Source organism: Megalops cyprinoides, chromosome 5 (genome assembly GCF_013368585.1).
Source record: "Megalops cyprinoides isolate fMegCyp1 chromosome 5, fMegCyp1.pri, whole genome shotgun sequence".
In the NCBI taxonomy this organism is placed as follows: domain Eukaryota; kingdom Metazoa; phylum Chordata; class Actinopteri; order Elopiformes; family Megalopidae; genus Megalops; species Megalops cyprinoides.
In genome coordinates, this window is record NC_050587.1 from 898,399 (window position 1) to 924,507 (window position 26,109).

Consider the following 26,109-nt stretch of genomic DNA (forward strand, 5'->3'; position numbering starts at 1 on the left):
TTTGTTTTCTTCTCACCTTTAATAACTGACCTTTCATACTTTTGCAGAGAACACAAGGGAAAAAGCACAGACATGCTTTTTGTGTGGGAAAAGTATGTGCAAGATCAGTTTGACTTCATTGTATGTTTTCATGGAATGCAAGCCCAGCAGCAACACTGCTGTTGTGCATTAAAGGATAATACATAGCTGTGCTGACCTGCTTGTATTCACCAATGATGGAGCCGTTCTTCTTTATCTCAGACTCAGACTTGTCCAGCTCGCGACGGCACATCTCCTTGAGCTGAGAACAAGAAAGGGTTTTATATACACCTTCACCTACACCTACACACACACAGTGTGCTGACCAGCATGAGATGTCAAAGACTACTGTGTGACCTTCACTGCTCGCTTCACTGCAAGGAGGGTCCCACACATTGTTTGCCTTTGGCGCACTGGGAGAACAGACACTTCTTGTTTAGCTATCCTTTATTTAACCAGGTAGCTCCATGGGAAATAAAATCTCCCTTACAAGAGGCCTGGCAAGGCCTGGCAACTAGCCAGTCTCTGCTCCCCTGGAATACATGTCTTACAGGACAGTACAATGTACCATAGGATTCTACAAAACAGATATTTTTGTAAGGGTTCAAAATGCACTATAAGGTTTACAAATCAGTACCATATTCATGGAAGAACAGACCTGCCCTGACTCCACCTCCAGTCTCCTCTTCTCATCCTCAGACTCTATCAGCTTCTGCTTGGTCATCAGTAGCTCTTTGTTGAGGGCATCTGCCTTCTCCTCAGCCTGTCGGCACCAGAGCAATGTTAAAACAGGAGAAACAAAGTTAACACATGAAAAAAGAGGACAGTATTAGCATAGCAGAGACACAGTAAACACAGGAGAAAAACAGGGCAGTGTTAGTATATCAGAGACATAGTAAACACAGGGGAAAGACGGCAGTGTTATGGAAGGACAGACACAGCTAGGTCAGGCATGACAAATGGCAGGTTGAAAAAATGGAGAGACCCAGGGGCCAGGCAGGCACTGCAACAGACTGGGGACAGGTGGATGGAGGTGGGTTTGTCAATGGGGACCCACTGGCAAGTGAGGAGCGTGGGAGTGGGAGGCAATGGGAGCTGTGGCTGGAGGAGGACAAGGCCGAAAAGGAGGAATGGCCAGACTCACGTTGTCCAGGTCCTTCCGCAGTGCAATCTTGCTGCTGACCAGTTCGTGGGCGAGGTCGTCATTCTCCTGCTCCAGACGCATGTTGGCCTCCTGCAGCCGCCGGTTCTCCCTCTGCGAGCCAGAAACACACAGGATCAGACACCCCTCGCACCTCTCGCACCGTCAGCACTTCCTGTTTCCTCCAGGTGCTGTGACTGGCAGTGAAGTCGCATGACCCACTGCAACTCTGTGTAATGTTTAACAGTCCTTATAAAGAGAGCAGCCTTTGAAAAGTTTTCCAGAGCATCAATTAAAAATTTACCAGCTGCACGTTCATTTTCATCTATGTAGAAGATTCCACACAGGACATGTTCTGTCCCGCCACTGTAATGACCATTGCAGCTTTGTGTGGATGTTTTTATTGTGTCACCAAGCTGGCCTGTGCTCCTGCCAAAAAAGGTCTTAAAGTTCACCACAGCACAGTTGGACACACAAAGCTGACAACAAAAAAATATGAAATAAAAAAAAAAAACAACAGAAGGAAAAAGAAAAGAATGAAGAAAAGGTTTAGGAAGGACCAAGTAAAACTCCTGAGCAAATACTGCCCCCACTTGGCAAGCACACCCAATTTTAAATAGCTTCGACTAATTACCTAAGCTCTTTCAGCTGGGCACATTCCAATAAATGAATCGATTTATAGTGGAACTCACTTAAGCTCACCTGTATCACATTTAAGAAACTAAGCACGGGCTGCACACTGATGACTGGATTTATGCATGAGATTAATTAAGGCTTTATAACTGGATCATTTTGCCAAGGAGGATAAATAGGATAGACCTTGCAGCAAAAACCCAACAAAGCGCAGAAGCTTGTCTGTGTGACGGGTGTCTTGCTGTTCAATGCACTTTAACACACACAGATGCAAGTCTTCTCGCTGATAGCCATGGGCCTATGCATTGTTTGTGTGTGTGTGTGTGTGTGTGTGTGAGTGTGTGTGCGACAAGCCTCCTTCCATGGGCCAGTATTTAACAGTGCACAAGTACAGATGGGAGCCCTTTCAATCCCAGGGTGTTTATTCCTGTGTGGAATGTGCCTTGCAGCCGAGTGGCGAAAAGCAGCAACAGTGTGCTGCCAGAATGAGAGCAGTCCCAGCACCCTTTATCTTTCAGCCGTCTCTTCCTCATAGTAATGCCCCCATCACAACCGAGGGCTTCTCCCTACTCGCACTACGCCTCATTATGGCGTGACAATCTGAAAATCTCATACGGTAATTCTGCCAAGCCAGTCACTGCAAATGCATGGAAATGTATTCTGCCTGATCAAACACCAAACCTTGCCTGGTTAATAATGCAATTTCTCCTAATGATGATTCTCTGGCTGCAAAAAACCAACTCATTTCACATGCATGCGCAAAACAAATCTCCCCCTGGTAGCTACATGAGAGGGACAGAGGAAGAAGGAGAGGGAGAGCAATGGAACACTCTCCTCTGAATTCTGCTCAATAACACTTTCAGACATGCACTGAAAGGCAGAACTTATCTAGCCATTACCCAGAGGAGCTGTATGTGAGAACGCAAATGTCCGAATCAGTCAGACTGGACATGAGACAGACTTCACTCTGCCAGCTCCCTAGTACAAAGTCCGTCTAATGTCTTTTCGTGAACTCGTCGATACTTTTCACTCGTGAGAATGCAAGTGGCGTCTAACTGGAAAATACCACAAGGAAATCTGGACATTTCTAAACTAGCAATGATTTCATGCGACAATATAACATACTACGTAATCATTAATGGTCGCATACTGGGTACTACACTGAAAAACAGCATGCACTATACAGTATATATTTGTGTAGTATGCGGTACACAGTATGCAGTAGGCAGTTTCGAATACAGCCACTGCGATTTCTGCAGCATAGTTTTTGCGTCATGTCCTGCCTCCCGCACGCTCTACCCAGACACCACCCCTGGCCTAAACCAAATGGAGTATTTCCAGTAGGTGAGAACGCATCTGACACGGACAAGCTCCTGTTGTGTGCCACATGTGTGAAAGGGCAACTCCGGACAATGTGCAGACCTGATTCTGCGGAAATTGTCCGAAGTTCATATATGAAAACGGCTACTGACAGAGAGAAGTGCCTTAAGTCAATACCCGTGTAGTTCAAACACATGGAGAGATGAGAAGGCACACTGCACATATAGGTGCTCACATGGCTGTCCTGACACTGGGGAATGCAGAGAAAATACACACTCACATCTAACCCCCACCTCCCATACACACACATACACACATGCACGCACACACACGTGGGCACACACACACACACACACAATAACCCACATGCATGCATGCACACACGGACACACGCACACACACATGCATGCACTCCAGCGTGTACACACACATACCCACACACAAGCTCACATGTACATCTACATATACATATGCATGCAGGCAATCAAGATGTAAAACACACACATGCTCAAGCCCACATACACACACATTCGCGCATTCACACACAAACACACACACAGATGCACTCACACATGTGAACACATGCACACACAAGAGCAAACAAAGAAAAAAAATCAGAGACATCATTAAAACAGAACATGCCAACACACTGTACACACACAGCAGGTAATGTAGATGCATGATGTTAGCAGCTGCTGACGGGTTGGCCCTTGGCCATGTACCTCGTATCTCTCAATGGGGGCCTCCTGCTGGGCCTGCTGCTCCCTCATAGTGTAGTACTCCTTCTCAAACTTCTTCAGCTTCTTCTGGCTGATCTGGAACAGAGGAGCAACAACATGGCCTGGAGTCTGCACACCAGAGCACTTGAGCCCAATGCACAGTTCAGAACAGTTTTTACCACATTACCTTCTCAGTTCTGACCCGATTGTGGAGAGTGAGTGACAGAGGTTGTGCAGACCTTTCAAGAGTCCAAAACTTTAAGCTGCCAGATGTTTCTGGGAGTACAAAGCTGAGTAAACATTGCCGAAGGCATAATTAAACCATGCAGTTGCTGTTTGGGGGCAGAGTGGTGCCATTCAACATCACTGCTTTGGCTCTATCTGCTTAACTTTGAATAAGCAATGTAAACAGGTGTCTTCAATTATTACGCATCATTGTAAGTTTGCCAACCACCGAAATTAACCCAGAATATGGTGTCGGCATCAAAAAGGTAATATTGGTAACATTAAGGACCAGACCCCATAGAATGGCTCTTCCTCATGCTGAGGCTATGGGGAAAGGTGTAAGGGGTTCTAGGATCAGCTAACCCAATCCAAGTAACAATATTTCAGGGCAATGCAGCAGAAACTGTTCCAGGGTAAAGGCTTGGCAGCACCAATTATCTACATAGCCAGCTTTCATGGCTCATTAATGCAATCCCAGAATCCCCTGGGGTCAAGTACTCAAATGCTGATGATATAGCAGTAAACAAAGCAGAGATGTGAGAATCTGCTCCTGTGTGTTTGTGTTTACAATGTATTCTCTGCGCACCAGCTGGAGAACAAGAATCTGTCCCAGCCAAATGGGTTCAAAGTCCCAGTCACATGCTTCATACGTCATGTTCCAAACTTGGGCACTTGCAAAAAGCAACTGCAAAATAAATGTTGCAGTTTATAGTTATCAGTAAATGAACAAAACATTGTTAAAATGAAGCAAAATCAACACAATTATGAGGGAAAACACAACTTCCCTTTTAAAACTGACCATGAACGTTCAACGGCCTACTTTGGGAGCTCAGTGTCAAACACAGGGAAACACGTGGTCTTCAGAAAATACCTTGGTATTTCATTTTCAGATGTGTGTAGTACCATTGTGTTTTGTTCATGGTTATTCTCATAAATGCAGGCCATTTATTACAGATGGTGAGATAGTGGTCCAACAGTGAGCAGCTATATAGAAACACCCCTGTTAGCGGGACAGGGCTCACAATGCCCCTCTGATTGAGCAATTCCAGGATAGTGCCTCTTGGCACTCAATCTTACCTGAGTTCATCAGCCAAATGGCCCTTATTTTAGCCTCCCTGGAGGCTGCTGAAGCACGTCCCCTCCGAGCGGGGCTGAATAGGGCTTTTTCCACTGGGTGATAGATGTCTGAACTGACAACTCACAACTGGCATTTGTGTTCACACAAATAAATGGGAAGTGGAAATAAGGCCTTGCTCTGACTGGGTGATGTTGGGTGGTTGGAGGTGAGGAGTGTGGGCGGGCGGTAGAGGGGGCACCAGAAGCCTACACTGAGAGCGGTGAGCCCAGATTTATTCTCGAAATCTGAGGCCCGCAATGTCAGGGGTATGCATTACTGCACAGCCGCATCTCTTTTAAAAAAAATTACTTCAGAGGGGAAACTTTTCCTGGCAGCGCTGTCTCTATCCGTTGGGAGAAAGAAAAGCAGAGGACATTTTCCAAGCCACACACCAATGCACCATACAAACAGGGTATTCTGAAAGCAGTGGAGGCCACAGCAGATAAGTTCATCTCCATGTTTCTGCTGGTTGACCTAAAAACACTAACTGGCAGGACATGAGGTCTACAGAGCACCTTCACATCACCATCGTGAAGGGGTTGTGACTAACGCCTAATGCGCAACACCAAACCAACTATTTACCGATGGCAGCCGAACACCATGCTTAGAGATTTTGCACCTAGCTACCATACTCAGCAAGCTTGATCCGGAGAATGCCAGGGAGTCGTGTGATGGTGGAAAATGGCATGGCGCAGCTGAAGCTACCACTGGTAAGAGTGTTGGTGGTTTGTGTGGGGAGAAATGAGGAATAAGAGGGAGGAGTAGAGCAGAGAGGGGCGCAGGACAGAGGGAGACTATTTATCATGTTCTTAGTGCTGAGCTAACAGCTGTATGGCTATCGGAGCAGAATGGAAACACTGTGTTCTCTCTGCGCAGAACATAAAGCAGGTCCTGTCACAGTGAGATTGCAGAGACAGGGACCAGACCGCAACCGCTCGGGTGGGTCATGGATCAGAACCACATGTACTCCATGGGCTCATTAGGAAGAAACCCTCTCACTAGCAACATTCAGACAGCGGCATTATGACCTGTAAACGAGACTACCTGAGGAGTGTCCTGGAAAAAAGCCATAATCCACATAGGATTTATTCAATGAAAATTAAAGTTTTTTTTAGCAAAACTGAAGCCTATGAGGATAGCATTACATTTTTAGTTTGGTGTGCAGGTCATTATTTCAAAATTACTCTCATGTGCTCTGATGCTAAAATGGGATTAGCAAAAATAAAAATGTAAGTAATCCTGAATCTCTAGGACCCTCAGTTAGGCTAAAAAATCTTCAAATAGCAGTTTAAGTCTACTCTTAAGTAAGATAATTAACACTTGATTGAGAATCCTCAATTGCTCAAAATTGCTCATTTTATGTTTAGGCTAGTGATGCATTATTAAGAACAGTACACTAGTGTGTATTTATATCTGTGTGAAAAAAGTCTAACACCAGTGAAAAGATTTTACAGTCAGTCAGAGAGACACCAGAGCAGGTGATGTCACTATCACATGTCACACTCCATTGGTGAAATGGAAGTGAGGGCGGCGCCGGTGACAATGGGTGTGTGCATATGTATGTGTGTGTGTGTGTGCGTGCGCTCTATCTACAGCGAGCAGAAAGAGCTGCATTTTACACACCCCTAGGGTGGTCATCTGCTGTAGAAGTGGGTTGGGAGCCACCTCCTGGCTCAGACGCTTCACAGGGGACGCAAGATGGCGTAATACAGTCCAAGACAGGTGATGGCAGCATTCTGCCAGCACTGCATAAGCCGGTCTGCTTCCTGGTTCTGACCTGGGTCCTGATCCTGCCTCCTGCCGCTGTGCAGTGGAATTAGCGTGCTGCTGACAGCGCCAACACCCCAAGGACCTCGCACGAGCCACTCATCTCTTAATCTCCGTAATCCCGCTCTAAAATTTCATCACTGCTGCTGGACACTGTGTCCACAGCCCTGAAGGACTCCCTGGGAGAGGGTTTCAGGAATCAAGAGGCTGAAAGGACCACCCCTTCCCCCCCACCGCACCCATCCTCCTCCGTAAGGAGCCTCCCCAAGTCATGTGACCCCCGTCACATCTACGCTGACCTCCACACACACAGCGGGGCTTTCTCCCTTATAGGTATCAGTTGGCGGTGTTCATGTTAACCTTCCCAGGCCCGCTAACATTGCCTTGGCTGATCTTAAGAGAGAAAGGTGAGAATTAAGCTCAAGGGCCATCCTCCTGGGTCTGCTGTGGCTGTGTGATTCTCTACCATTCAGACTACTCTGCCACGAATAGCAGAATAGAATAGAAGCACACTGTGCTGAATTCCACTGTGTTTTGAATAGGGTAATTACTCATTACAATGCAAGTAATGGCAGCCTGACTTGTTGCTACAAAACTTTTAAAAGGTGTGACGTAATGCAAAAACTGCTTACAGTTATTTCAGTTGTTTAAGTGTATGTATCCACTCAGCTCTACACTCACATTGAGAGCAGCGGAGGTATAAAAATCCCAATGGAGGAGGGCCACACACAACCTGAGCCAGCAATTTGACCCAAACTGGATAAGCAATTGAGGTCATTCTCGCAACAGCATCTGATTCCGGAGTGTAACAACACTGCCCTCTAGTGGAAGACTTAATCAGAGAGCAAAGAGGATTCACTAGTCATCTAACGTGCCTTTGTCAACCTGCCAAAAAGTCACTGAAAGGCACCAGCCCTGTTGTGTATAAACAAAGTAAGACTACCTTTGCTGCTATCTTCAAACCAGTTAACAGTTCCTTGTGGGAGGCTTGCTTTCCTCGGTGATAAAAGTATTGCACATCCACACCTAAATATTGACTCCCCTCTGGCAGTGACAGCCCTAATCTCTCCCTTTGCATTTCTTAATATATGGAGGATTCTGCACTGAGTGTAACAGGATGCAGGCTCTAGCAGTAAGCCACTTTGAACAGATTGGGTGGGGAGAGGGGCTAAGATTGATTCTTAAGAAGTTATTAATCACCTTCATGCTGCAGGCCAGCTCCATCAACTTCTTGGCGTTCTCCTCTGATCGGTAGCGCTTCGGGACGGGAACCCGGAAGAACTTCAGTGCTCCTTCAAAGTCGGTCTGGAGCAGGTCGTCCTTCGAGGTCTGGGGAGAGACATTGGAGTAAAGAGCTACAGGCGCGGCAACGAAGGGAAACTAATGGACACCCCGTCCGGCCCCTGCCTGGATTCCTATCCCCACCCCCCCTTTGCAAGGCCAAGCTGGAGACAAAGCTGTTTCTTTGGAGTTGCAGCTCATGGGGAGTGCTGGGCGGCCCACTCGCGCTCTGGAGGGAAAACGCATGTGGGCCCGGAATGTGTGTGACATCACTGCTCCTTCCAGCGGCAGCCCAACTGTGCATCACCATGACAACCTAGTCCTGAAAGTGCTGCGCTGGCAGCAGTGTTGGTGCAGTATCTGGTTAGGCCTCCCCTGCTTTTAGCCAAGGGTCCTGTGCCCAGGCCTAAAATACACAGTAGAGGATGCAACACTCCAGGAGCTGCTGACTTACCTTCAGTAAGGCCAGGGCCACATTGAAGATGACACTGATGCCCTGAGAGACAACACAAATGAAGAAGACGAGAACAGAAGAAGAATTAGGCTGTGTTTGGAAGAGTAGCCCTCACTGCTGTAAAAATGGACCTGTTGTGGTCAAATATATATATATATATATCACAAGGAAATTCTCTCACATAATGACAATTATATCACCAAATACATACATGAAAATACACTACATGGACAAAAGTATTCGGACGCCTGACCATTACATTGTAATGACGTATTCAAATATATATACTTTAATATGGAGTTGGTCCCCCTTTTGCAGCTATAACAGCTTCCACTCTTCTTGGAAGGCTTTCCACAAGATTTTGGAGTGTTTCTCTGGGAATTTGTGCCCATTCATTCTGTAGAGCATTTATGAGGTCAGGCACTGATGTTGGACGAGAAGGCCTGGCTCGCAATCTCAGTTCCAGTTCATCCCAAAGGTGCTCGATGGGGTTGAGGTCAGGGCTCTGTGCGGGCCAGTCAAGTTCTTCCACACCGAACTCATAAAACCATGTCTTTATAGTCCTTGCTTTGTGCACTGGGGCACAGTCATGTTGGATTAGAAAAGGGCCTTCCCCAAACTGTTGCCACAAAGTTGGAAGCATAGCATTGTCCAAAATGTCTTGGTATGCTGAAGCATTAAGATTGCCCTTCACTGGAGATAAGGGGCCTAGCCCAAAAACTGAAAAACAGGTTTTTGTCCATATAGTGTATTTTTTTGCAATCCTTGACTTTTAATCCTTTTTGTTTAAATCATGACTGAATCATTTGATTAATATTAGCATGGCATTTAACCTCCATTGATGCATCTTTGTGGCGGGGGGGAGGCGGAGGGCTCACTGCACTCAGGCAGGAGAGCAGCAGGGGTAACTCCTTAACAGACTTTTGTGATGACGTTGCAAAGTGAATCCCATTTTCTCATTAAAAAAGCAAAAAGATATGTTTCTGTGGCCATCCATTCTGCGGGAGTATACTGTTCTGGTGTAGACTGTGGAACATTAACGAGCCTGCAGGAGTTATTCACAAATCCACAGCTGAAAGACTGGATGTCCACAATTCATTCATTATCCACCTTCATATGAAAGAACAAGGAGAGCGAGGGAGAAAGGAACACCCCAAAACTAACAAGGAGAGCGAGGGAAGAAGGAGTACCCCAAAACTAACAAGGAGAGTGAGGGAGGAAGGAGGGCCCAAAACTTAGAAGGAGAGTGAGGGAGGAAGGAGCGCCCCAAAACTGACAAGGAAAGCGAGAGAGCAAGGAGTGTGGAGAGGATTGGGGCGAGAGATGGGTGAAAGGGGAGGGGTGTGCAGGGAGAGAGATGATTTTGGGAGGGAGAAAGGAAGAGAAGACAAGATATATGGTCAAAGGGAAGGGGAGAGGAGTGTACAGGGAAAGAGGACAGATTTTGGGGGCGATGGGGAGGGAGACAGGAGAGGAGGGAGAGATGGGGTTAAGGAGAAGAGTGTACATGGAGTGAAATGATTTGGGGTGACAGAGTGAGAGAGGAGAGGGGGAGTAATGAAGTGAAAGGGGAGGGTTGTACAGGCAGAGGGGAGGATATGGTGATGGGGAGGAAGAGAGGACAAAATAGGGGGAGGGGAAGGGATAAGCTCCATCACAAAAGGACATTAATATTGGCTGTCTCATGCTGCTAAGTCTGTAGAGCATCAAGTGCTATTAGTAATGTATGAGGAATATCACCAGCCATTGTATTTAAGCATCTTTGATGAGGTGTGCTCTACAGAGAGAGGATTTTGTTGTCCATGGCAAACAGCTGAGATCCTCGGATCTCTTCATTCGTCAGCAAATCAATTAAATGATATGCCCCTTCTTCCTTTGCCTGTTAGTATATAATAGCCTATTTCTGCACTCTTTAGATCAATTTCCGCTACATATCACAACTCTGTCTGCTCATTAAGCCATAGTGGGAAACCTTCCAAAGCCTTGGTCCTGAATGGATGAGACCAGCACTGTGATGTCACGTGTGATGCCATAATTGTTTTGGATCATTTGTTTTAGTTTATAAGCATCTCAAAGAAAAGCTGTCAAGGAAGATCTACATGTGTCTGCGGGAGACGACAGCTGCTCTCCTCACAGTTTAATGGTACGCGGTCTTCAGATCTTTGCTGGTCTTCTACTGAAGCGATGGCAGGAGAATCGTGTGTGGTGTGTGAGCTCAGAGCATATTCACACTCGCAAGGTCTACTGTATCACCTCCTGCTCCACTCCAGCATGGAGCATGCTGTGTCACACTAAGCAAAACCTCAGGTCTCAATCACATGGTCACATCACACACTATTTAGCAGAAGTGATCTCTGTGTTTCATATTTACATATGATAAGCTTTTGTTGTTATGTCCACTCCATTAGACTGCATCAATTGTGTTAACATTCTACTTATACATTCTTTTCACTAAAAAATACTTGATTTGTTTAAAACATCCATTTGTTCTACACAGTAAACCTCAGTGAACCTCTTTCATTAGGTGTTCCGGGGCACAAATATGTGCCAGTAGAGCAAGTGGTCACATTAATGAGCAACCAGTGTACTAAACCAAAAAAAATTAAACTAAAATGGAAGAAACAATTTCCCTTAAATTTTTCCAGAAAAATACCAAATTTTTCCTAGTTCTTAGGAATCGATGAACAACACAGCATTCCTTTCAACTGCTCTTTTCAACTCAAAGAGATGCCATCTGGCAGTGGAGGGCGATGCCTCGGGGGTGATGGGGCACACCCGGGCTCTCTGGTTGGTGGAGGTGAGGAGCAGGTTGGAGGGGCCAGGGGTAGGCAGAGACGCAGTGGGGTACCTCACACAGAAGCAGGTCAATGATGTGGAAGACCATGTAGAGCGGGAACTTGGCGGTGAAGAGTGTGAGGAACCACTGGGATGCGTACATGTGCGCCTCCAGGCTGATGTTCAGGAAGTGATTGTACAGATCTGGAATGTATTCCTGAAACGGGGGAAAGAGAGGGAGAAAGCACAGTGTGTGGTCAGGCAAACACAAGCAGACAGCCAGTCAAACACATGTACACACACCTGTGTGCTGTGCAATACCTGGCCTTCTCTACATTGGCTTATGTGTTTTCAAAGAATCCTGTAAAGCACAGACTGCAAAAACTGCAGAAGGAGTGAACAGATTCCATAGATAATTTAGGACGTTCATATTCACTGCCCTGCCTGGCTTTGGAAACAAGCAGCCTGCCTGCTGGTAGAGCTGAAGTGTTTATTGCCCCTCTGGGGAGGGTGAATTCTGGTCTTCCCCACAGGGTAGGGGGTGGGGATGAGGGATGCTTCCTGTGAGAGTTAGTATGCAGGCTTTATGAGGCACAATGACCACTGAAGTGTGTGTGTCTGACAGTTGCCTACACACATTCCTGTATTAAAGCTATTTATATTCCATTGTTACATACCAGCCATTTTTATTCCACACACATTCCTGTGCATTCCTTTACAATATTTACAATCTGTCAGTTACAGAACATCCCCCATGAGTCTGTCAGTTACAGAAGTTCCTCCGTGAATCTGTCAGTTACATAACTTCCTGCATGAGTCTGTCAGGTCCACATCTCGTACCTGCATGAGTCGCTCCAGCTGGAAGAACTTGCAGTGCAGATCTTCAAAATTCTGCTTGAAGAGCTCCCTGAGTCCGTAATCAAACATGATTTTCACCAGCACGCTGAAGGCCTGCTCTTCAGGCATCTGTGATACGATAAAAACATCACTGAAAGCCAGCCTTTGTTTTGGGTTTAATCTATTCCTCTTGTAGAGGTGTAGCAGAGCTGAAGTGATTAGCTCGTGTGAGTCCTGCGTCAAGCCTTAGGTAGCGGGTAGCAGGTAGCAGGTAGCCGAGCGGTTGCAGAGGCTACGTCACTCCCCGAGACCTGGTTAAGTAGCGTTGTTGCCAACAGGCTAAGGGCAATTTGCCTTTAGCTCAACTGGTGATGACACTAGCTGTAAGGGGTTGGCAGCAAGCAGTGAGAACCTCGGTTCGAATCTGTTTACACCTTTCTTCCAAGTAGCACAGAGAGGAGACACATCCCTCCTTGCAGGAGGTGCAGCACATGCACAAATACCACACTTCTCTCTGAGGCTGCGGGAAAGGTTTTGCTCATCGACTCACGTGTAGTAGCAGAACCGCGGCGAGGAAAGACTGGCCCTGGCAGTAGCCGATCTCCTCATCATACACGGAATATGCCTGCAAGAGAGACCGAGCGCAGAGTCAGAGCACTCCACCTTGATCAATACACCACATCCGATTTCCCTGTAGAAACACATGGTATGTAATAACTGCTCATTAATATTTTAATTATGAGCACTTAGTGAAAAAGAGACTGAGCAAAGATTTCCTGGGTGGTAAATCAAGCAGGACTGTAGCACATGTAATCTCTCATCTGCATCTCTCTACACAGACACAAGTGAGGGAGTGACCTGAAACACAGTAAAGAGTTTCCAGGGATATTCTCTGAAAATGACTGATACTTACCTTGCTAAAAATCATTTTAAATGCATACCTAACTACAGCCTGAAATGAATCTGAAAATGAATATGGAAAATGTCAGCAAACTTGAACAGTAAATACAAGGGAAGGTTACAGTTGAACCTGTGTGCTTGTTTTGAGAGAACCCTGGGTGGCCTTCTGATGATTGCTGTGTGCTGAGTAGCCTGCATCTCGGCTCCAGAACCGCACCCTGAGCGCACCCTGAGTGCACCCTGCTGCGAGCCTGATGCAGCCGACCCCTGAGCCCTGCCCTTACCACATGAGCCATTGACCAGTGGCACATGGCACATCACAGCTTCAGCATCCCTGCAGTATGACCATTGTACCACAAAATAAAAAATACATCAGCAAAATGGATAACTATCCACATATTGCACTATACATTATTTTGAACATTTCACCTATTCCCCAAAACCACTAATGGCTTGTTTACTGTTTAACTGAGTTAGGAGAGTTAATTTCACAGCAAATGCACCTCACAGTGAGTTTCATGTTTTTTGTCTGTTTGTAACTGTCTGTCAGTAGTCATTGGTTAACAAGTGTTACCTGGCGAATCTGGTGTGAGGCTGTAGTGACAGGAGGCTCACTGAGTTTGGTTTTTGGTTGTTTGTTGGTTTTTAAACAATAAGTTACTGGCTTTTGAGTATTTGCTCAAAATTATTTCATAAGTGTTGGCCAGCTTCCCCACAATGATAGACTTTCAGCTTTAATTCAAGGGGTTTAAAAAAAATATCATATAAACCGTTAAGAATCACAGCAGTTTTTATACATAGTCCCCCCCCCCCCCCCCCCATTTTCAGGGGCTCAAAAGTAATTGGACAATTGACTGAGAAGCTGTTTCATGGCTCGGTGTGGGCTGTTCCCTCATTATTTCATTAACAATTAAGCAGTTAAAAGATCTGGAGTTGATTCCAAATGTGGAATTTGTATTTGGAAGCTGTTATTGTGAACTCTCAAAGAGCTGTCAATGCAAGTAAAGCAGGCTGTCATTAGGCTGAAAAAACAAAACAAACCCATCAGAGATATTAGAAATATGTGGCCAAAATCATCAATTCGGTACATTCTTAAAAAGAAGGAACCCACTGGTGAGCTCAGCAACACCAAAAGGAAGACAACTGTGGTGGATGATCGCAAAATTCTTTCCTTGGTGAAAAAAAAACCCCTTCACAACATCTAACCAAGTCAAGAACACTCTCTAGGAGGTAGGTTTATCATTGTCAAAGTCTACAATCAAGAAAAGACTTCATGAAAGTAAATACAGAGAGTTTACCACAAGGTGCAAACCACTGGTAAGCCTCAAGAATAGGAAAGATTAGACTTTGTCATAGGGCTGGGTATTGGCACAGATGCGCCGATTCAATTCGATTCCGATTCACAATCTTACGATTCGATTCAATCCGATTCGATATCGATTCGATAAGAATGAGATATGAAATACTATATAGCAGCTTTCCATATTTGGAGATATGTTTAAAAATCTCTAAAGGGAACACACATTTACAAATGCAGAGTCACTGGAAATTGTGAAAATCACTGAAGAAAAGGCCAAAGGCTTGTACAGTCATGCACGGTTTAACGTCCATTCGGACAACGTCCGTTCGCATATACGTCCGTAGTCCCATAAGGTTATAATAAAGTTTAAAAATTCGGATCGCAGAACGGGACGTAGCGGACGTAACCGGATATAGTGAAGGCAACGCTTCCCGCACGCAACACGTCTATCTCATGTCTCATGGAAATAAAGCGATTGCGCTGCCAGGCGTATAATGGTACAGTACATAGTATACCGTATAATACATATGTCTTGATAGTCATAATAAACACCTATGCTGATGTCTTACGTAGCCTGTGTACTGTACTTTCTATCGTTGTTTTAATGTGAATTAAAAAGTTTACCGTATAGTAAGCTTCGACTCGTAAGCAGCAGCATCCAATCTCGTGCCTATTCCATATAGGTTTGCTAAGTATACAGTATGGTGTTTGCACAGCATCCAAATCACATAACGTCCTATTTCACAGAATGTATCGTGGACGTTAAGCGACGCATGGCTGTATACCAACATCTTTTTATTTGAGGAACACATGGGCATAGTTCCTTAAAAACAAAACCAACCCGTATCATTGCCTACTTATTAATGACACGAAGCAGCAGTGTTTGCATCACTTAGCTCAGGGAAAGCTGGTTTGTAAGGTAGCTACAATGCCTGACAAAACGTTAGTTATTTAGGTAGCTAGGTAGTGGTTGGGCACTGTATTAAAGTTAAAGCTAAAAGGCTGTGACTGCAGTGCACATATATATGAATATGTATGTATATCAGGCATCTCCACGATTTCGGACACCCTTCTCCATGCATCTTTTTTTTTTTTTTTTTTTTAATCTCCGTACGTATCAAGAGACAAATTGTTGAGTATGGGGAAACCCGACACAGTCACGACAAGCTTCTCCTCCATGTTTGACTGGAACCAAAATGTTGGATCATTTGTTTCAGCAACGTGTGTCACGCTGCCTTCGCCGTGTCGCATCGCTCAGTATTTGCATTTAACCAGACCTCGAGTCTAGTCTAATTTAGCCTCACCTAGCTGGCTTTGCAACGGCCACTTGTCTCTTGTCGCTGTAAACTGCCAACTCTCATTGAAAATGAATGGCAGTCAGTCGCTTTGTCTCTCTCCTGTGTCGTCCGTGTGACCGTAGGGTTAGCCACGGTGAATACTGAGAGGTCGTATCTTAGTAAAAAAAAATTGATGTAATAGGTTTTCCTCTATGCGTTCGGAGGTCATTATACGGTAAAAGTTTCTGGCTTCCTTGCCAGAAAACATATAAAAAGCCTGCCCAGTTCTGGAACAATATTCTTTAGACAGATGAAACTAAGATCTACCTGTACCAGAATGATAGGAAGAGAAGAGTATGGAGAAGGGAAGGAACAGCTCATGATCCAAAGCATACCACATCATCTGTGAAACATGGTGGAGGCAGTGTTATGGCATGGGCATGTCACTAGTGTTTATTGATGATATGACTGCTGACAGAAGCAGCAGCATGAATTCTGAAGTGTATAGGGCTATAGTATCTGCTCAGATTCAGCCAAATGCTGCAAAACAGATAGGACAGCACTTCACAGTACAGATGGACAATGACCCAAAACATACTGTGAAAGCAACCAAAGAGATTTCAAGGCAAAGAAGTGGAATATTCTTCAATGGCCGAGTCAGTTACCTGACCTCAACCCAACTGAACATTCATTTCACCTGCTGAAGACAAAACTGAAGGCAGAAAGACCCACAAACAAACTTAGGACAGCTGCTGTAAAGGCCTGGCAAAGCATCACTAGGGAGTAAACCCAGAATCTGGTGATGTCCACTGGTTCCAGAATTCAGGCAGTCATTCAGTGCAAAGGAATTTCAACCAAGTATTAAAAATGATTATGTTAGTTTGTCCAATTACTTTTGAGCCCCTGAAAATGGGGGGGACTATGTATAAAAATTGCAAGTCTGCACTTCAATCACATCTTGATTGCTTCATTTCAAATCCATTGTGGTGGTGTAGAGAACCAAAATCATGAAAATTGTGTCACTGTCCAAATACTTATGGACCTAACTGTATGTCATAAATCAATACCATGTTACAGCACGATACCGGTACAGTAAAAAAACAGTGCCTCAGCTCCTTGCCCTGTTGCTGGTGCTTCCTTCTTTGAATAAAGTCATGTTTAGGGGTACAATTTCCACAATGCTCACGTGCCGTAACGATACGGAAATGCATGTGTATACGTGAAATGAGAAACCATTTTACATATGATTCAACAATTTACACATGCAACTATACACATGAAAGTGGCAACAATATATGTACTTTCATATTCAATATACTCTGAGATATATTATAACATATTAATACCTTCTTTACAATTCAGCACAAACTTTCATTTTAGCAGGATGTCATGAATGCATTTGAAAGAGACAATATGTCTTTTAGTGGACTAAGAGAAATGTGCTGAGAAAGAAATACAGGTGGAACACTTGCATTGACTGAAGCTTCATAATCCTCACCTTGCAGATCTTGTACAGCGAGTCTTGCCCGTCTCCTCCTGTGTCCTTAAAGTAATCATGTGCTGGAAATGTCCGGTTGATGTCTCTAGTTATGGCGCTGTCCTGGGGAGATTCCTAAGAAAGAGGGACAGAGAGGGAGAATGTCAAGAGGACAGCTCTTTATGACCTCACAGATCCAATGAGCAGCTCCCAATACCAGTTCGGGGTTCACTCCATCCCCAAAGACCAGCACTGACAGGAGATCAGTGTTGCTTGGGTCAGGGGTGGGGGCACGGAACACCGTACATGGCGGCAGTGTAACATGCACTGGCCCAAAGTTGTTAGCTAGTATGAACACCAGGGGGTGCTGCTCTCCCTGAACATCCTAAATCCACAGATTAAGCTGTGTGAGTCTGAGGTGGCACCTGGGCCCTGTGCAAGATGGTTTCAATAGAACCCTCCTCTACCTCTGACATCTGAGCCAGCAGAGTAAACGTACACGCGCACTGGGTCACAGTGTCGGAGGCACGCCCGCACAGCCACACACAGCATGTTGCGCCCATTCACTTCCCAGAGCCGTGACGGTGTGGCTGCAGAGATAACCATCTCTGCATTTAAAGTAATTACTGTGGAGCCAGTGCTGAACTTTGTTTTCTCTCCTTCATGGTTTAGCAGGCTTAACTTTCATTGGAAAATGATTAAATAGTGAAAACGAACAGCACACTCACACTGCCCTCTTTCAAACAGTATAATATGTGGTTCGGTCCATCTGAAGTCTTAAAATATGTAATGCAACCCAACAACAGGGGCTATTGTTGGTGGGGGCTCCAACCTGTGACTGTAGACCTTACCAGGTTTAAATGCCTGTAGCTCACAACCTAAACTGTAATTTACAAGATGTGTGAGTACCATATCCCACTAATCCACTAAGTCATCAGGGTGGAACAGATTCAGCTGCTGCAATAAACTGGAAAACAAAAATAAAGCAAGTTTCATATACTCTGTCTGTTCCCACTCTACAGGTGTTTTCACTCTGAAAGGGGGGGGGGGGGGTGTTGCAGGCTGGACGCGCTCACTCTCTAACCCTCTTTAGAACCAGTTAAGAAGATTCTGCAAAGGCCAGCTGACGTCACCAGAACGAATACTGGGACTCTTTGAGCATCACATGATGTGGAGACAAAAAGAACATTTCAAATGTCACAAACCAAACTGTGCCGCTTCCAGAGCACATCTACAAGCAGCCCTGGGGTCTTGGCACCGAAAGGCTCACAGGTCCAGAATGCACCGGTCACAGGAGAGGAGAGCAAACAAAACACCCATTCAGAACTGCCAAAAAAGAACAGCAATCACATGACCAGGAGCACAACAGACCTCCAACAAAAAATGTCCTATAGGAGTGGCAAACCAGTGGTGGGTTTATACTGTGCTGCATTGTGGCATCACGTGACAAATCTGATCCATCACATGACTGGTTTGTGTCCCTGGACTCGGGGCACTGAACCCTGTTTACCCCTTCATTGGGAGCTGGGTTGTGTGACCTCACCCTGCAGAGAGAGGACTGCGAGGGAGGGGCCACGGGCAGGGGAGAGAAAAATAGGCACACTCAGGCAATGGGTAGAGTCACATGGGGAAGCACGCTTTTAAACAGGGCTTGGGGTAGATCACAGATAAAAACAAAAAACTCCCTTCTCTCTCCGACTCTGCAGACAGTGGCACAGCTAAGATTTTTGTCATGAGGTCACAGGGGTTATGGAGCCCATGAAATTAGATGTGAGGCCCCCATGAAATCTTCAGAGTTCTGAACACAAGCAGAAACTTAAGTGGGACAAAAAAGAGATGCTTTCTTTATTTGACCTGGGCAGCAAAACAGCAAACCATTAAAAAAGACACACTAGGGTTTTCTGGGAGAATAATTTCTACACATTATAGGCTCACACTTGACAGCTAATCTAATATGTTTTGGCATACCTATCTTGAGGATGGTGCACATTAAAAAAAGAGGATACTGTCACCAAGCAGTAGACAAAACTCTCTCAGAAGACAAACTCTTATTGAATACTCAAAGGGAACATTTCATAGCAGTGATAGACTTATATTTTGTACAGCAAGCAAAGTCGATATTGATTACAAGTGAACACAAATATTCAACAAAACTTTGCAAATGCTTCCAATAAAGCCAACCGGGCAGGTTATAGTAACTCAGTAACCTGCTGGCAAAGGAAGCCCTTCAAAAATAGATAAAAATGAAACCTATCAAACTGGTTCTGATGTTGGAACCTACTGTCAGTTTTTCTAAAGTTTGCACAGTGTTTGATCCTAACCAGGCCAAACACCTTAAATCACAAAATAAAAAAGTCTATTCCTTTGTTTGAATTAAAACTGCCCTCAATAACTGAATATAGTATTCTTCATTCCAGTGAAGAGTTCAGACTGCCAGCCTTTCTAACCTTACTATCTACGATCTGATCTAATGATGACAAGAAACAGAATGTTACCATGTTGAGGTAAGGAGCAGGGCTCGTAACTGAAATGTTGCTGGTTCAATTCCCTCTTGGGGCACTGCTGTACCCTTAGGGAAGGTACTTAACCCATAATTTCTTCTGTAAATATCCAGTTGTACAAATGGATAACATGTAAAACCTGCAACCTATGTAAGTATCTACTAAACGAGTGACAACTGCCAATAATTACTGACAATGTTACTGAACAACATGCTGCTTCAGAGCAGAAGCAACTCTTCAGTGAGTGGGACAGCTTTTGACAGTAACAGAATTGACATTACTAGGATTAAAGCCATTTAAAAGAGATTTGTATTGATGTCATAAGAATTGCATCAAGGGTATGTATTTCCATGACTTATTGCATTAAGTGCTTATATTTCCGTAACTTATTGCTAATTGGCAGCATCCTGCCTGTAGAATTTACTAAAAATTCCCATGCTGAAATGGTAGCCCGATGCAGCTCTCTGCTTTTGCACAACACCGGGCTGGCACTCACCACAGTCTCCTCTCTCCTTGTCAGGGTGATTTAACACTCTGCACAGGCAGATTTAAAACTCCCCGCAGAGTAATTTTAAACTCCCGACATCCCGACATCCCATTACAGATTAATCACTGCTGCAGGACCACAGGGCCACGTGACCTCACTCACAATTAACCACAAATCCCATCCTGTAACTACCCATCATCTCAGGAGACTAATTGCAGAGTAAATACAGGCTTCCATGAATCCACGGCAAACTCAATTTAAAGCCACTTCTAATACACTGTATTCTGTTAACACGTATATTGTGTGTGTGCTGTTTGGCCAGGAGGAGGTTTAGTCTCCATGCCTTGGTGGGAGCCGAGAAGGAGAAGGCCAAAACCGCGAGGGTACAGTGGCAAATGGATGACAGAGACACACCCACCTGGGGACCCCTGTGGAGAGTGTGTTGCATGGATGCAAGCTTGCTCGCGGAGCAACATTAGAGCTTTCCTGTTGCTGCGTCCCACTGTCCCCTGAGGGCACAGTTTCAAATCCTGCAAAGCATGGAAACAAAGACCCCTTTCTGTTTCCTACTCAAACTTGAGCTTTAAATTATAAGCCATTTAATCATAATGAAGCTCTTATCCCGGGGGAAAAGCTGACTTTTCTTCTCCAAGCAGCTCTGTTTTAAAACGCTTAATTCACCATAAACCCGGAACCCATTGGCATCTCCATCTCCAAGGGAAAGTGACTGATGCCATGTATTACACTGTGGCACTAACAGACGCACTGTTCTAATGACATTACTCATTTGCTAAGCAGATGCTCTTGTGCCATGAGAGTAATTATACGCTTCCACATTCCCAGGACTCTTTTACACATCTGGATTTTTTACAGCACCAAATAAGGTTAAGACTCTTAAGACACTAAGACTCTCAGACACAGCAGTGAAACGCATCACACGCCATGCCAGCACGCCTTCCTTCCCACTCCTCTCTCTCTCCTTTCTCCCCCCTCTTTCCTCCTCTCTTTTCAGCTTTAAGAGAGTACACCTCTCTGCTGCCCTGGACTTACTCATTAACAGTGATTATCCACATTTAATCAGTATACCTCCGTGCTCTCTCCCTGTTCAGATCCAGTGCATTTGGAGGTGCTGTCCCATGTCATGCTCTAGTAGCTTGGCTTGAGCCATCCCTCCTGCAGAAGAACCTGCAGGTGTTATCACACACTCTGGGCCTCGCTGTAGTACAGGTGTAATGCAAATCTCCAGCGGACACATAATTGGAAGCTGGCTGTGAAAACCTCGGAGCATCCTCTAGTTTTAAAATGCTGCAGGACAGAGGAGACGGCAAACGGAACGCGCGCACAGGCAAACGACCGATGCAAAAGATTATCCACTTGGCAAGCCCCTTTTCAAAGTTTAATTACCCTTTCGTGCATTATTGATGCTTTGATTATCTGGAACAGAAAAAGCCTCTAAATAATAGATTTGTGAGAAGTCTGCTGAACGCAGGCAGGGAGTGGCAGTGCTAGCAGAGCCCAGCACATCAGGGCCTACAGCTGGGGAGAATGGCACGACACATACAACTAGCCCAGACATCACAAAGCTAACAGCAGACGCCTGAGCTCTCTGACATCAGATACCAGCTGTAATGTTCATTAAGCAGGTGTGCAGGCTTGTAGTGGGTGTTAGCAGGGAGGACTGTGGAGTAATGGTGGGCAGCAAGGCTTGGAAGCCAGAGGTTGCTGGTTAGATTCCCAGATGGGCCACTTCTGCTGCCGCCCATTGCCCAGGCCCTCAGTGGATAACACCTAGGCCGTGTTAGTCTCTGCGGATAGGAGCGTCTGCTAAGCAAATGTAATTGAAATTATAGATCAGTAACATATGTGACAAATGACCTTGCATGAAACGTACTGTCAGATGAAGCTATTCAGGGCCAACAAAAGGAACACAGTCAAAGACTGTGTCTCATGACCACTTTCAGGAGACAAACAGACATAACGTTCAGGAAGAGGTATGGTCAAAAGGCGCTGTAATTGTGCTGTTAGTCTGAGTGAAATCTCATATCAATGTAAATACCATTGTTATATGCATATACAATTAAAAAATATGTATCTGAAGAAGTGTTACTACATCTGGTAAAAAAAACATTTTCTTAAAAGCAAAATGAATTTACTCAACGTTTCTTGAAAGATTGTTGCTAACACTGAAGATAAGAACACAAGAACACTTTTTTTCCAACATAATCTTTATTAATATTTTCAAATTACTTCCAACAACAAAGAAACAAATAAGTTCTCATCCAGCAAGAGAGATATCAAAAGGCAAATAGACTATTGTCCAACATTAAAATTAGGCCTTCTCTTACATGGCAGACACTTGGAAGACAGATAATAACAGAATAACAGAATGCAAGAACAAAACAAAACAAAAAAGTAATAAAATAATAAAAAAATATATAAAAATAAAATAAAAACTAATAATTAAAATAAATAAAAGTAAATGAGTTTCTCTGCTTTCCACAAGGATTCCCCTATTGTTATATTCATATATTCATATATATTCATTATGTATTTCATTATTTGTACATCATTATCAAGCTCAAAGACACAGTTCACATAGAACAGAACAATCAAGTATTAAAAGGAATTAATTCAAGCAACTGCAGAGGACCACTTGCATTTATACCTCGTCTGCAGCATTCATCACATTACTTAGATCCACATTCTCCATATATTGTATAAAAGGACCCCAAATGTTTTCAAAGAGCGATTGTTTACCTTTAATAATGTAAGTAATCCTTTCCAGAGGTAAAGTTATGGACAATTCTTTAATCCAATTCATTTTTTGGTTTACTGGTCTTCTTCCAAGAAAGTGAAATAACTTTTTGCAAGCAGTAAACAAAGATCCAAGGCATCAATATCTTTACTAGGTGTATGATGTTTATTGGGGTGTAAACCTAAAATGAAAAATTTAGGGTCAAGTATTAAGTGTATGCCCAATATACTCTCCAGTGCTTGTTTAATCTCGCTCCAGAACTGTTTAACTTTATCGCATTCCCAAACACAGTGAAAAAAGGTCCCTTTCTCCTGTCCACACCTGATACACTTGTCCGGGATAGCACTATTATACTTGTTTAGCTTTTCTGGTGTCACATATGTCCTCATCAGCCAGTTACATTGCAAGAATATATATTCATAGTTTTTATTTGTGCTTCAGCACATGCTGCTTCCCAGTCCTCAGAAGGGAGATCCTCTCTCCAGGCATTAAGTTTTAGTAAAGAAGATTCAGAGGATGCATCAGCTAAAAGATTATATAATTTTGAGATAATACCCTTTCCAAAACAATCGTTTTGCATTTCTGTTTCCAAAATAGATAATGGGGGGATCGAAAAACACTGACCTTGAGATGATCTAATAAAGTTCTTCACCTGTAAGTATTTGAAGAAATGTTTGCGTGGGATATCATATCTGGCAATCAACTCCTCAAATTAAAGTCCCCTATTGTCTTTAGACCTTTTCCAGTCCACTTCATAAAACCTGCATCTGCTCTGCCTGGTGGGAAAAAATGGTTACCCCATATTGGGCTGAAGCATGAAAGAGAGAGGGTTTCACCCAAATATTTCTTTCTTTTGTATGTTTTTTCAATATTCTGACTTTTGCTGAGTATAAACAGTGAGGGAGAGGCAGTGTGACTGAGCAATTTTCAATATTCATCCAAGTTGGAAGGGATTTATCTGAAAAATAAAACATCATTGTCCTCAATTGGGCTGTCCAATAGTACCAAAGTGGATTGGGGCACTTAAGACCTCCTCAATCATAGGGTAGGTACAGGAGTGACAAATGTAGCCTGGGGCGTCTATTATTCCACAGAAATCTTACAAAAATTTTCCTTAAGTTTGAGAATAGATTAGTAGGATGTGGCAACGGGATGTTCTGAAACAGATACAGGAGTTTGGGCAGTATGTTGGATTTAAGAATTTTAATTCTTCCTATAATCGATAAGGGTAAGGAATACCATCTGTCTATGGAAGAGATAATTGAGTCTACCACAGGAGTATAATTAGCCCCAACAATGTCCCTAATACATGGCACTATCTTTATACCCAGGTATGTAAAACAGTCTACTATCTTGAATTGAGAAAAAAATTCAGTATTGTTTCCTTCTTCTGGATTAAGTAACATCAAGGAAGATTTGTCTTTGTTTACTTTATATCCTGATATCTTTCCAAATAAATTTAGCAGATCAAGCAAGGCTGGGATAGAATTTTCCAATTTTTCCAGAAAGAGAATAACATCATCAGCAAATAAAGCAATTCTGTCTTCCTGTTGGCCTGTATACACACCAGTTACGTTTTTGTGAGATCGTACAGCAATGGCAAACAGTTCAATTGCTAGTAAAAATAATAAAGGGGATAAAGGGCATCCCTGCTGACAGCCCCGTTGGATTTTAAATAGTTTGGATGTAATTCCATTTGTTAATATTTCTGCATACGGATCATTATATAAAAGTTTAACCCATCTACAGAAACTCAACTCCGTCAAAGATCTTTTCGGCATCTAATGACAGTAAAGCAGTGTCTGGCTTTCCCTCCTGATTATGAAGAATATTCAACACTCTTCTGACATTATGGAATCCTTGTCTGCCTAATATAAATCCATTCTGGTCTCTGTCAATTACTTCTGGCAATGTTCTTTCCAGCCTTCGAGCCAAAATTTTACAAAGTATCTTTAAATCCACATTCAGGAGACTTATTGGTCTTAGATTTTCACACTTATTACAAGGTTTACCAGGTTTGGGAAGTAATGTAATCAGAGCACCTCTTAATGAAGGAGGTAGGATTCCCCTTTCAAATGACTCTAAGAACATATCTAAAAGAGGGGGGAGCAATTTAGTTTTGAACTTCTTATAAATTTCCGCTGGCAGCCCATCTAGGCCCGGGTCAGGAAGACGACATCTGAATGCATAGATTTTAACCTGCTCATTTCTTGTTTTACCTTTTTCAGTTTTTCCTCTGCAGTTCCAAGAAGAAAATTTCATCGTTAGCCTCCCAAACATACCATACCACAGCCTTGAAGGGGCTTCCCAAAAAGATTAAAAAAATACAGAAAAAGAGAAACAAAACACAACTGGATGTTAAGAACTACCTCCATTATGGTGAACACTAAACAGTACCCCCCTTAACTTTTAACTTGGTTACCTGCTTCCCCCCCCCTATGTACAATGGTACCTACCTAACAGCTAGTGGCTGTTCCACACACCCGTGAGGATCAACCTGACTGCCGAAACACTTTCTCAGCTTACCCCAACTCCGCTACAAAGACAGGAATCTTGTTTATAGGTAAAGTCATGGCCAAAAAAGGTCAATATAGCTGTGAACCTCTGGGTCAAGTTAGCACATAATGAGCAAGCTATGTTCATTTTACACCCATCAAGCTCAATAATTATCCAAATCAGTACACTGTAAACAGTGACTGCATTATCTCACACCGGATCATTTTCTGATTTTAGCACCCTAATAAAGTTCTCTGCTTCACCTGGTTTGTTAAAGATGCGAGAGTGGCCATTGTGGGTCACCAGAAGCCGAGCGGGAGGGATCATACCGTACCGGATTCCCATGGAGCGGAGTTGTTGTCTCGCCGCATCAAACTCTTTTGTTTTTTGTGTACGCCGGTTGCCAGGTCTTCGTAGAATCTCACCAGGCGGTTCTTGTAAAGAATTTGTCCCTTCGCCCTGGCGGCTCTTATCACAGACATTTTATCCCTGCAATTTAGAAATTTCATGATAAGAGTCCTGGGTGGAGCGGTGTTAAATGTGCTCTTCTGAACGACCCGGTGTGCCCACTCCAGCGTCAAAGCAGCTTGTAGCGGTGCCAAGTTTAAAGCCTCCGGTAACCAGTTTTC

The 26,109-nt window shown here is 44.0% G+C and overlaps 1 protein-coding gene across 3 annotated transcripts in view; it reads right to left on the minus strand.

The window, feature by feature from the left end:
* LOC118777469 (rab GTPase-activating protein 1) overlaps positions 1–26,109 on the minus strand; it is a 111,342-nt gene that overhangs the window by 4,285 nt on the left and 80,948 nt on the right. For all 3 annotated transcript variants that reach the window (XM_036528405.1, XM_036528404.1, XM_036528403.1), the window contains 10 exons: positions 17,263–17,376; positions 12,838–12,912; positions 12,291–12,416; positions 11,524–11,667; positions 8,676–8,717; positions 8,141–8,269; positions 3,835–3,927; positions 1,163–1,273; positions 677–781; positions 197–280 (listed from right to left, as the gene is read on the minus strand). In XM_036528405.1, the coding sequence (XP_036384298.1) occupies positions 197–280; positions 677–781; positions 1,163–1,273; positions 3,835–3,927; positions 8,141–8,269; positions 8,676–8,717; positions 11,524–11,667; positions 12,291–12,416; positions 12,838–12,912; positions 17,263–17,376 (1,023 nt within the window). The remainder of the gene's footprint in view (positions 1–196; positions 281–676; positions 782–1,162; positions 1,274–3,834; positions 3,928–8,140; positions 8,270–8,675; positions 8,718–11,523; positions 11,668–12,290; positions 12,417–12,837; positions 12,913–17,262; positions 17,377–26,109) is intronic.